The sequence below is a fragment of the Anneissia japonica genome, unplaced genomic scaffold (genome assembly GCF_011630105.1).
Source record: "Anneissia japonica isolate Jap-2015-1 unplaced genomic scaffold, ASM1163010v1 scaffold3584_len11278_cov179, whole genome shotgun sequence".
NCBI lineage: Eukaryota > Metazoa > Echinodermata > Crinoidea > Comatulida > Comatulidae > Anneissia > Anneissia japonica.
The window spans coordinates 1-11,453 of record NW_022741493.1 but is presented as its reverse complement, the minus strand read 5'-3'; the positions used below and the strand labels follow the sequence as shown (position 1 = coordinate 11,453).

The window sequence follows — 11,453 nt, the reverse complement described above, 5'->3', positions numbered from 1 at the left end:
CCCCCCCCCCCCCCTGACATGGTTATACATAGTGCATTGATCAATGATAGATCCCTATCCTTAGGAACATGGTTATAGAGCATTGCATGACCAGCTTTCCACTGCAAAACATTAGATGTGTAGATGTAAGATTATCCTTTCCATGGATATTCTGTAATTTGTGTAAGTTTTTAAAGTTATTTTGCTGTTATTTTTAATTGAATTTTTTATAGCTTTTTACTTTGAGTGCTATATAAATTTATGTTTTTATTATTTTTATGTATAAATTGAGAGAATATATATATGACATCAATATTCCATATCTTGCATTCCAAGTTTTTAAGTTATATAAGGGATGTATGGCAATGTAAACACCAAATGTGTTCCTTTCTTACAGTTATTTAATCCAATATTTTTAATGATTGACTTTATATAGTTTACTTGATTTGTTGTGCATATTATTTAAGTAACAACTAGTTTTAACAATAAATGTGAAAATACTCAGCGTTATTTATTATGAGTTGTCATTAAAAATTGACACCAAATAAAAAAAATCAGACTTTATGTTTTTGATTATGATATTGAGATAATTTATTCAATTTGAGTAAAGCAGCATATGAAATTTACTACTCATAGGTAGAATAAAGTATATTGAGTCAATTACAGTAGCATATGCAATGGGAAAGTGAGTAGTTGGAAGAATGAGGTAATTTTTAATTGGTGTTATGGTTTGCCCAGCAAATTTCCCAACAAGAGGTCTGAAATGTGCGATGGTGTCAGAACCAAGAGGCCAACTAGATCCTTGGTCGGGCCGGGAAAAAAATCCCTGGTAGTCTTCGCAGTAAGTGTTTTTACAGCTTATTATGCTCCAAATTGTGCTTTTAGACCACAATATTAGGGAATGGCAATCAAAATAACGTTATTTGGATAGAATTTTTTTTATATTATTTTTTATTCAACGACCTCGTCGTGGCCTCAAGGCCTGTCCGACGAAGGAGAGAATTCCCCCGTGGGCACCACCGCTGGTGGTGGGGTGGGGTGAATAAAACTTTTTGGGGACTTGCACTTCATTATTATTATTATTATTATTATTACCTTGGAATGGATATGCCACTGACTGTTATTGTAACCTTTAATGTGACCCACTATAGGGTCACATTATTGCAGTATACAGACACGTATATCTTAAGCAAATAGTTGCATAATAGTTGTAAATATAGCAAAAGCACCGTAACAACACAATATATTAAATGGAATACAATATTTTATCTTTTTGCAAATGATTAAAAATATACATCTGATTGCAAAATTTATTAAAATATTCTTTAAAAAAAGGAATTTAAAGCATAGGCATTTGTAAAGAAAAACTCAATTTGTTCAGTTTTCAAAAGGTGTGTCTGATACATCAATGCTTTTTGTTCTTGCTGTTCGTTCCCTCTTTCCATCAGTCAACTGGTAGGCCGGCTTGTATCGTGCAATGCCATACTTGTCAACAAATCGAAGCACTGGATTTGGAAATGTGTTATTTCTACTACCCAGTGATGTATATCTATAATTTGAAAATAAATATAATATTAGCTCTTATTCTGTATGTATTTGACAACCCTGCCCATTATATAAGTATAACTTATATAATGTCAAAGTTATTGGTGTCAGCTCTTAGCTATATAAACAAAAATAATGCAACTTAAGGAGAATCTTTTTAGAGCTACAATGAGCCAATTAATAGGGACTTATATTATTTACCATGGTTAATAGATACATAAACAACTTCGCAAAACCATCTCTAATCTACAGGCTATACTTAGCCATGCAGGAAATTCAATATCAGTTCAATTTCAGTCCATATTATTCAATCAGGCATTTATTTATACAAAGCGGAGACATGCTTCCTTAAAATAGAGCAGTGATTTGTAACCTCATTGGGAGTAATTCTGTTGTTATCTTGACATTCAAATAATATTTTCTCCATAGTGTTATTAATGTAATATATATTTAATGCCAAGTCCATCTATACTTTACCCTTGGTCATATAGTGAGCAATATGGTACTTGTAAGGTCCTGAGCAATGCCCACACATCACGGTAAGTCCACTCCAGAATAGGATTAACCCGCATAAAACGAGGCCAGTCGTCATCCGTCATACTAAACGCTTCTAGATGATCTGGTAATAATAGAAAATAAGCACATTCAAATACAGTGTTAATTTTTAATCAATATGGATATCTGATCTGAAAGCAATTATAAGTTTCAAAAATAATAACATCAAAAACAAGCAAGCGAACATAAGATACATTAAAATAACAGAATCTAGTATTTTCATTATGTTATCATGGAAGGGATTATTGAGGACAGAGAAATATAAAATACAACCCAGATTTCGGAATGTAACAGACGCCAAGCAGGTCTTTCCTAGACTAGGTATTTTGGTAAATTTTGTTAAAACTTCTGAGTATCCATTAGACATAGTAAATAATGTTGATTTCTACAAAGGAAACTACTTTGTCTATTTTCAAACTAGTGCACCCTACCAAAACCTTGTATTATATTCTAGCGTGCCATTCAGTCCTTGCTCAACGATGATGTGATAAGACCTATTTTTCGTTTCTTAGTAAACCACTATTCATAATTTTTTGTAATTGACCAGGGGTGTAGGCTGGTTTGGCCTAGGGTGGGGGTGCAAAGATTATAAAATGTGGAACTAAATCCCTATTCCAATGAAAATTTAATGATCATTTTCAGTTTTTTAACCCACTCCGTGGTAATAATTTGCCACCATGGGGGTGCCTCCACAACCCCGCTCCCCCGCCCATGCTGACTCTATGAACTTGAAATGCTTTACCTGAATAAGGATCAGATTTTCTTGTTCCCATTATGACAGCTTTGATAAGTGGATGACTTACTTGCAACGCTTTGAGGCCTTCCTTGATTCTTCCATGAATTCTAACAGGCGTTAAATTGTATCTAATTCAAATATATAATAATTATATAAGCACTGGAGTACTATCGTACTTATTAGAATAAATGCCCCACTTTAAATAAACGCCCCCCCCCCTCTACAGCCTCATTTGGAATCAACACCTCCCCTGAATAAACGCCCCCTCAAAACCCTTCTGAACAATAAATGCCCCAAGGCATTTATTTGAATAAATACGGTTTAATTACTAAGGAAATCAAACTAAAATCATCATTACTTTAGGAATAAGTATGGTTTTAAAGCTTTTAAACACTTATAAAAAAAAACATCCTAAAGATTATTATTGGCCTTGTGTCTCAGTTGGTGGAGCATCACTAGTAGCAGAGGGTCAAGGGCTCAATCCCAAATGGGACAACATATTTTTTCATTAAACTTTATTTTGCTTTTTCTGTTACCTTGTAAATGTTTCTGTAATAAACAACTCCTGTTGTTGGAATGATGGTTTGCCTTCTATGTATAAAGCTTGCAATTCTCCTGGTATATTATCACCATATTTTCTAATAGTAAAATGAATAGTAAAGCTATGTTTAGACTATGAAATTATATTTGACAAAAACATGTGACATGCCTAAATACGGTCATCATGATGTCACATCATGACCAAATACAGTACAGGTACATTATAACTATATATGGGCATACAATGTTTTTTTTGTCAAAGAAAATTTGATAATCTAGAAAGCATATGAACACCAGCAAAAGGAAAGAAAAATTGTCCACTTTTATAAACAACTATTGTGATATAATTTATAATAAAAATTGATTATTAGAATCAGAGATTATTTTTATACTGTACTTCAAGAAAGATAGGAGGTACAGGTGTATTAGATATGCAGTTGAAGCTATAAAACAAGGCTTCTCAACTGCTATCTGAAAAGAAATATAAATCTTGCCTTCCTTTAATTCCAGCATAAAAAAAGTCTAACAAAAACAAAAGACTATTAAATGACTGCTGGGTTATGCATTATGTACCAGGTTTCTACCTAGTAATAAATAGCAGTACCCCTTTTGGCCATTAGTTCTTGTAGGGTTACCCTCATGAAATGATGTTGAATAAATAAAAATTAATAATTATGTGTAGGATGTAATAATTAAATAATGATAAAAAAATAACAAAAAAAATAGTGTTTACGGACAGTCTAGTTACACTTATGCAGGCTATGTGTAGGGCATTCTACCTGTGGAGCTTATTTGAAGATACATAGAAGGATAAATAATATAAAGTTGTGCCGATCAAAAAATAGGACTTCAATATCTTTGTACCTTTGAACCACAGCATAGAATAAGTGAACAAGAATGGTGCAGTCTTTGCCACCATTGAAGCCAACACATATCTCTTCTAGTTGGTACTTTTCGAGGGCCTCCTCTAGAACCCTAACAGCCATGCTTAGAGGCTTGGTCAACTCAGGTTGTGTTGTCAATTGAAGAAGATTGTACACTTTGTCAGCTGCAGATTTCACAGGGTCTTTCTCATACTGAACAATGTGCTCTAAATATAAAAAGTATATTGTAATCATTTTATTTTATCTCTAAAAATAATGATGTGTAGTGTTAGCGGACTGTAACAAAGGCCTGCGCAGGGAATACATCCTCCACACAAAAATTAGGCCCAGAAATCCGCCCGTAAATTTCAGAAAATAAGGGCCGATTTCGACCAGGGGTAGATCCAATAGGAGGCACGGGGCCACGTGCCCCCTATTTTGCTACTTAATTTATGTGTTACTTACTTACCTATTCAGAAAATGTTGTGCCCCCCACCCCCTGTTTGAAAAATTCTGGATCCGCCCCTCTCCACACAGATTTTGCCGAAATATAGCCTTTGGTTGACCTAATCTTAATAATAACCAATCAATGTATTATGCAGCTAGTAGTTACGATTCTGCGCACCTATTTTTCTAGCAATTTTCCGTGCAAATTTGAGCTAGATTTTGAGATATCACCCATGCAATTAAAATACTTTACAGTCTGACAAAGGTCCATTGCCTGCTACTACACATAAAATGACCCAGATGTGGACAGTTACCTGACGGCAATATGCTAGTGAGCTCGGCATATGCTGCTTCTAACTTGGCCTCATCTTGACACTCTAGGCTGACCTTTACCTTGTAATAGCTGAAAGGTCAAATGACGGACCATTTTTAATTTGTCTTTATTTGTCTAGTCATAACAAAAATACACAATCAACATACTCACTAAGCCAACTCTGTTCAAACTATTGTATTTAATATTATGAGACAAATATCTGTAATCAGTGGTGCCAGGCCTGGCATTCATTATATTTTATGTACAGTGCTTACAAGTTTCTTTAACATTAGCCATTTTTCAAATGTAGCATATTACTATTATTATTAGAAAGCAACTACATTTTTATAGGAAATATATGTAAATAAATAAACATAGATTAACTACCAACCTGTTAACAAAATCTGGATAGGAACCCAGCTGTATAAAGTCCTTGTACTTATTGTTAAATTCATTCAATATTCCCGCTATACTTATCTCATCACATGCCAAGTACACATCACGGTAATAGAAGCTTACATCAGATTTTTGAAACAATGTTTTCTACAAAGAAAAACAGAAGGTATAAAAAAACAAAAGTAAAACAAAACCATTCTTAGTCTGCAATATGTAATAGTACAGTAGTTTCAAGTCATTAACAGCAATTCCTTTCCTTCATCCCTAATTGCATGATGATGAAAATTAAAGAGGTTGCCTTTTATAGATTGAATGCAAGAAGAAGAGATAAAAACATTTTACCTTAAGTAGTTTGAAGTCTTTCTTTAGAATTTTTGGGACTCCAGGAAACACCACAACATTTTTAACTGTAATCAAAGGATACATATTTTTCTCACCAGTGCCTGCGTCATAGCCATAATGCAATTTGGCAGATTTTGGGATCTGAGGAAACATATAATTGTCAATTTACATAAGACATCTTAGAATTCTTCATGATAATAGATTAGACTCAATGGAGAATTCAACTGAAGATATCCTATATATTTTTATATTTAATTACTGTAATTATAGGTACTGATGTGAGGTTATTTATAAAATGAACGTTTTATTATTATTATTATTAGTGACAGAAATGTAGAATTGAGCAGTAGATTAGTGGTTATGATATTCAAATCTGGTCAAAAACAGGATTTTTTTGAACCACTAAAAAAAATTGTACTCCCTTAGTTCATAAACCATAATCTCATTCCCTTGTGGCAAGACATTCACTCTTGCGAAGAATGAAATCAAATGTAATATTTATAAACATTTCAGCCACTGCTTGATTAATGGTCTAATTATTGATTTTCTCTGGTAAATTAAGACAAGAATTAAAGAAGGAAATGAATTTTATATCATTTAAAGTGCAGTATATTTATAATCAGTCATACAAAAGCCATTTTCATCTGTGGAGAATCCAGACTGTGTTCAGCTCCAAAGAATTGTTTGCAAAGTGCCACCAGCTCATCATTCAGCTCTAGGCTTTCATCAAATGCCATGGCAACACCTAAAAGAAAGACATAGATTCATTTCCAATGAATGAGTACAGTATAAATAGTACAAACTTATTCAAACAAACCTCTGTTCACATCATGCTGAAACCTTGCAACAACAGCACAATTGCCAAATATTTTTATCCAATGTTTGTATCCATCCAATTTTAAATGTCTACTGATTTTGGCAAACTTTAATTATTTTACCTCATTATCAATATTTTTAGATCGATATTTTTAGCATTGTGGTTGCTAAAATCCATTTTTTTTATCAGGGCGAGAAAGTGTGTGCTACCACACAACCAAGGAGAATGTTATGCAGGTAGTTGGCATTGGATTGTTTTTTTGGTCAAACCGGACAGGTTATTTTGACCAAAATTAATCTAATATGGAGATGGCTTTAGCCTTGTTGGAGTCAAATCCCCTATATACAGTAAAATTATACAACTAGCAAAATAATAAATTTGCTAACTTTTGAAAGTGATGTCATCATGAGTTGGCCCTATTCCACCAGAGGTAAGTACGTGCGTATATTGGGATGAAAAGCTTGCAATTTCATTTGCAACTGAATGCAAGTCATCACCAACTACTGTTATCTGTGTATGAGAAAATAAAACAATTATCCAAATTATGTAATTTACACACAAAAACATGAATTTCAGGAGATCATGAATCATACAATCACATGCAGTATGGATCTTACTTTTTACCTTTTCAACTTTGATTCCCATTTGAAAAAGCTCATTACATAAATAATGTGAGTTGGTGTCTTGGACGTGTCCTTTTAAAATCTCATCACCAATAACTATAATAAAAGTAAAAAAAAAAAAAAAAACATAATATCAAGTATTAGTCCATAAATATAAATAAATATTTTTCTAAATCATAGCTGTAATTTTTAACAATGATTAATTGTTAAAATCGATTAACTAAGGGCACATACTGTAGAAAAAATTATTAAATCACTCTTTTTTAAAGTGATGAGGTCGGGCGATTTTTTTTTTTTTTTAATCGGAACAATAAAATATTGTTTTTAATTGGCAAGAATATTGTAAAAATTGAATAAAAGCTGGTTTAATTTTATTGTTTTTTTAAAGAAATGTATTTCCAGTCACAAAATTGTATTGTTTTTTTAAACTGTTGAAATAAATGATGTGGTAAAAAAAAAAAAAAAAACTTTATTCCCAACATTTATATACATATAAACAACATTTCTCAAATTTTTGATGCAGGCGGAGTGATAATCTAACAATTTTTTCTATGTGCCCTAACAATTATATCAATTAAACAATTTAAGCAGCTTATTTTCTAGCTAAGCTGACCTAGCTAGGGCTTAGGGCAGGCCTTCATTCTAGACGTTGAGCAGTCTGACCTTGTCTGGGATTGAGAAGCTCATATAGGCCTAGATAAGGCCTAGGGCCTAGTAGTACCATAGGCTGGGCCTAGGCCCTATTTATCTACGCGCCGGGTTTAGTTTGGAAAGGCCGGGACCGGCGACCCGGGTGGTGGTCTCATTAGGCCTCTCTAGCTAGGCTAGACCTAGGTTGGGTCAAACAGTTGTAGTACTTACTTATAATGCCAGCAGTGGGTTTATCATTTGAAGACATAGCTCGAAGTTGTATTGATCTTGATACAGTACTCAGATGTCGACGGAGCACTCGTAAGCGATAAGCAGCCGTCCTAAACATTAGTCAATTTCACATCAATTTTCTTCTCCCTTCGTTTTCTTGCATGCTTGACTGGCTTCTTTCACGCATGGCTGGTTGCACATTCAAGCAGCTGACACTCGAAGATGGTAGGGGGCGTGTTGTTGTTTTGGTGCATAGAAGAAGTTGTAGAAAGAAAAGGATGGCTGGGTCCAGCAAGGGAAGTTGTTTAATCATCGTTAGTTCACATTCAGATGGTATGAAAGTGTATTTATAGTGTAGGAATCAGGATTGGATACACTGAATTAATATAAAATTCGACTTTGCAGCAGAGTTTTGCAATCTGCAACTGCATGGGCTAGGCTAGGCCTAGAGCGGCGGCGTAATCAGTCAGGTGGTCCAGATTCAGTCCAACTAGCCTAGGCCTAGAGGGAGTGTCAGTTCTTGGCTGGAACCGAAAAATGCATGCCTAGGCATAAACTGTAGTAAAGGAAAAGCTTGGTTATAAATTATGGCACCGGAAATGGCACTCTCATGCTTAAATTTGGAAATAATATTTTTTTTGTCTATTTTTTTTATAATTAAAAAACATTACCACTACTACATTATTATGTTGTACTGCAGCATCGAGTCAATTTATACATTTAAATACATGTGTAGAAAGACAATTTCAAACAACTACTAAAAATGTAGTTGATTACCAAAAATGTGATGACTTCAGGTTCATTGTGCCCATGAACCCTACAATGGGCACGGTATTCCTCTGTCCTTGAGTCTTGTGTTGCCTGTTGGGGATGTTGCCCTGCCATCATTCAGGGGCTTTCAGATGGCACTTAATAGGTAATGAATTCCATAATTGTTGCTGGATTTAAAACCATAATCATGTTGTTAGCTGAGCATCCATACTACCACCGATAATAGTCTAGGCCTAGGTAATAATTCCTGATATTGTATTCTATTTCAAGCCTAGGCACTTTATTTCTCTACCAGTGGGCCTACTAACATGTCCATTATTTTTAATCTTTTAGGTGTTCTTGCACAGTCTTTTATACATTCCTTTACACTGACTCACTCAGCCTTTAATGTTCAGTTAGCAGCACCAGTGGTAAGAATTAACTCTTTGTCCAAAAAATATATTTTAAAAAAAATTGTCATAAGAATAATGAATATAGTGCACACATTTGTTTCGAATTTTTTTTCTAAATCCGCATTATTATTTTGATCATTATTATTACTATTGATTATTATTATTATATATTAATTATTATTTTTAATATGGTTATTGTTATCACTTTTGTCAGTTTTTAATGTTATCTTTTTTGTCTTATTTCTTTGAACAGGCGAAAGCTATTGATTTCATTAAACAAGATGATAACAGTAGAAAATGGTTAAATGAATTTCGTACAAAGCCTTTTGCTACACCAGTCAGACTGGAAACTATTGAAGGTAATTAGCATATCTACATTACAGTAAATTTAATCACTGTATTTTGTCGTCTTTCAAATTTTATTTATCATAACTATATTTTATGTATTTATTATTATCATCATCAGCAACAGCATAATCACTCATCTTTTTTGAAATCTTTTAAACTTTTTGGAGTAAGTTCAGATACCATTTATTAGAGACAGTAACTGATATACTTATCTGCTCTAGGTTTAGTGTATGTTTTCCATTCTTTAGTTCTGTCCACACCGGTTTGTGATATTTCCTCTTTGAAGTTTTAAATTATAGTTTATTGTGGTTGTTTAGTGTTTTTGAAATGAACAATAAATAAATGAGTGAATGAACAAACAAATAAATGAGTATGTAACTTACATAAATATCTTCTATTCTAACCCTTTCCAGTTTGTCCCATTACCATTGCCTGAGGCTGTACTATTTCTACTACAAGTGCAAAGACAAAATTTAAAATTTGATATCTTTTAAATCATCGCGACGCCATATGACTGGAAAGGGTTAAAATGTTGAAAAGCTTTCTAGAGTAGCAAAAAGTTTAACAGTATCAACAACATGTTTTGTAGGTAGTTTAATGTAGTTGTTTTTTTTTTATTAGTTTTATAAATTTGCTTGTATTTATCATGGAGCTCTCCTTTTTTGCAGCTAGTCGGTATTCAGCCCTTCTTTTCCCCGACGCACCTGGAGCATTACATGATCTGTCATCCAACTCTGAACTTGCCAATATTATCCAACATTTTATTCACGAACAAAGTAAGTTTGATATATAAGTGCCTCTTGTGTTTGAATTTCGTGTGACATTAATGATAAAAAATTGTTTCAATATAGCGTTGGTTTAAACTAGCATCCTTCCCAAAGGAGGTTCTTAATGCTGCTTGTTCTTGGTGGTGTTGTTAAAAGTAGTACTACTTATTGTTACATTTTGTCAAATCTATTTTTATTAGAATATAATTTTTAGTAAACATTTGTTTTATAAAAATTTCTTTATCTAGTTCACAACCATTGAGACACTGAGCATAACAGATATAATATAATATAATATATTGTAAGTCAATCGTGATGTCATCCCTGCAACTCCCAATGTTAGTTTCCTATCTCCAACCGTGCACTAATTTTTCGTTGTTACATGGCTTGCTTTATCTTTTTTTGGTTCACATGCAAAAGGCCAATTCAATCACCATATTGCATACCGCAATGCATTTTAGGCTAGTGTTTTTACACTTAGAACTACAATGCATGTCTGCGGAAAGAGAGGAATTTTTTGCATTAATCTAACCTTCAAAAATAATTTTCACATAGTGTATGATATGCAACTATTGTAATTGCTTATTTGTTTTTCAGAGCCTATTTGTGCCATTGGATCAGGTGTAGCTGCACTTTGCTGTGTCAAAGATAAGTACAAATGGGGCTTCTCCAACTATTCAATGACAGGCGTGAGTATTAATAGCCCAAATTTACAGTAGTACATAATCACTTTCAGATTATAAAATATTAATAATAACTGTAATGGTACGAGTAATAATGATAATTATTATGATAGTGAAAATGAAAACAACAGCAGAGGCATCAACAACAAAAATAAATATATACAAATTTTATTTTGTTTAACTAGCCAGAAATGATTTAACAATGTATATATATGCAAGAAACCAGATGAAATTATTGTATAATTCAGTGTATAACAAAAACAAATTTGCAAAATTTTGATAATATTAATCCATATTTTTATATATTCTTTCATTTGCTTTCATTATATTCTCTTAGCCATCTGTGTATGAACTTGCCCAGTCATCTGGTTTTGGTGAAATTCCAATTATTCTTGAAGATTTTATCAAAGATAATGACGCTACTTTTAGTGGTAAGTTTTGGTGTTTTTTTTTGTATTTCATTTAGTGATTTAAC

At 33.0% G+C, this 11,453-nt stretch overlaps 2 protein-coding genes across 2 annotated transcripts; one reads left to right on the top strand and one right to left on the bottom strand.

Moving 5' to 3' along the window:
* Window positions 1-471: 471 nt before the first annotated feature.
* LOC117118701 (FAD synthase-like) lies at window positions 472-8,155 on the bottom strand. Its single transcript, XM_033263364.1, has 12 exons — window positions 8,018-8,155; window positions 7,158-7,252; window positions 6,920-7,043; window positions 6,346-6,461; window positions 5,717-5,857; window positions 5,370-5,521; window positions 4,980-5,068; window positions 4,220-4,445; window positions 3,352-3,453; window positions 2,822-2,943; window positions 2,002-2,143; window positions 472-1,528 (listed from the first exon to the last, which is right to left on the bottom strand). Exons 1-12 carry the CDS (start codon window positions 8,133-8,135, stop codon window positions 1,357-1,359), a joined length of 1,599 nt encoding a protein of 532 aa, XP_033119255.1. The 5' UTR covers window positions 8,136-8,155; the 3' UTR covers window positions 472-1,356.
* A 23-nt stretch (window positions 8,156-8,178) lies between these two features.
* On the top strand, window positions 8,179-11,453 carry LOC117118702 (glutamine amidotransferase-like class 1 domain-containing protein 1). The gene is made up of 6 exons (XM_033263365.1): window positions 8,179-8,350; window positions 9,122-9,198; window positions 9,434-9,539; window positions 10,197-10,304; window positions 10,893-10,984; window positions 11,316-11,453. Exons 1-6 carry the CDS (start codon window positions 8,179-8,181, stop codon window positions 11,442-11,444), a joined length of 684 nt encoding a protein of 227 aa, XP_033119256.1. The 3' UTR covers window positions 11,445-11,453.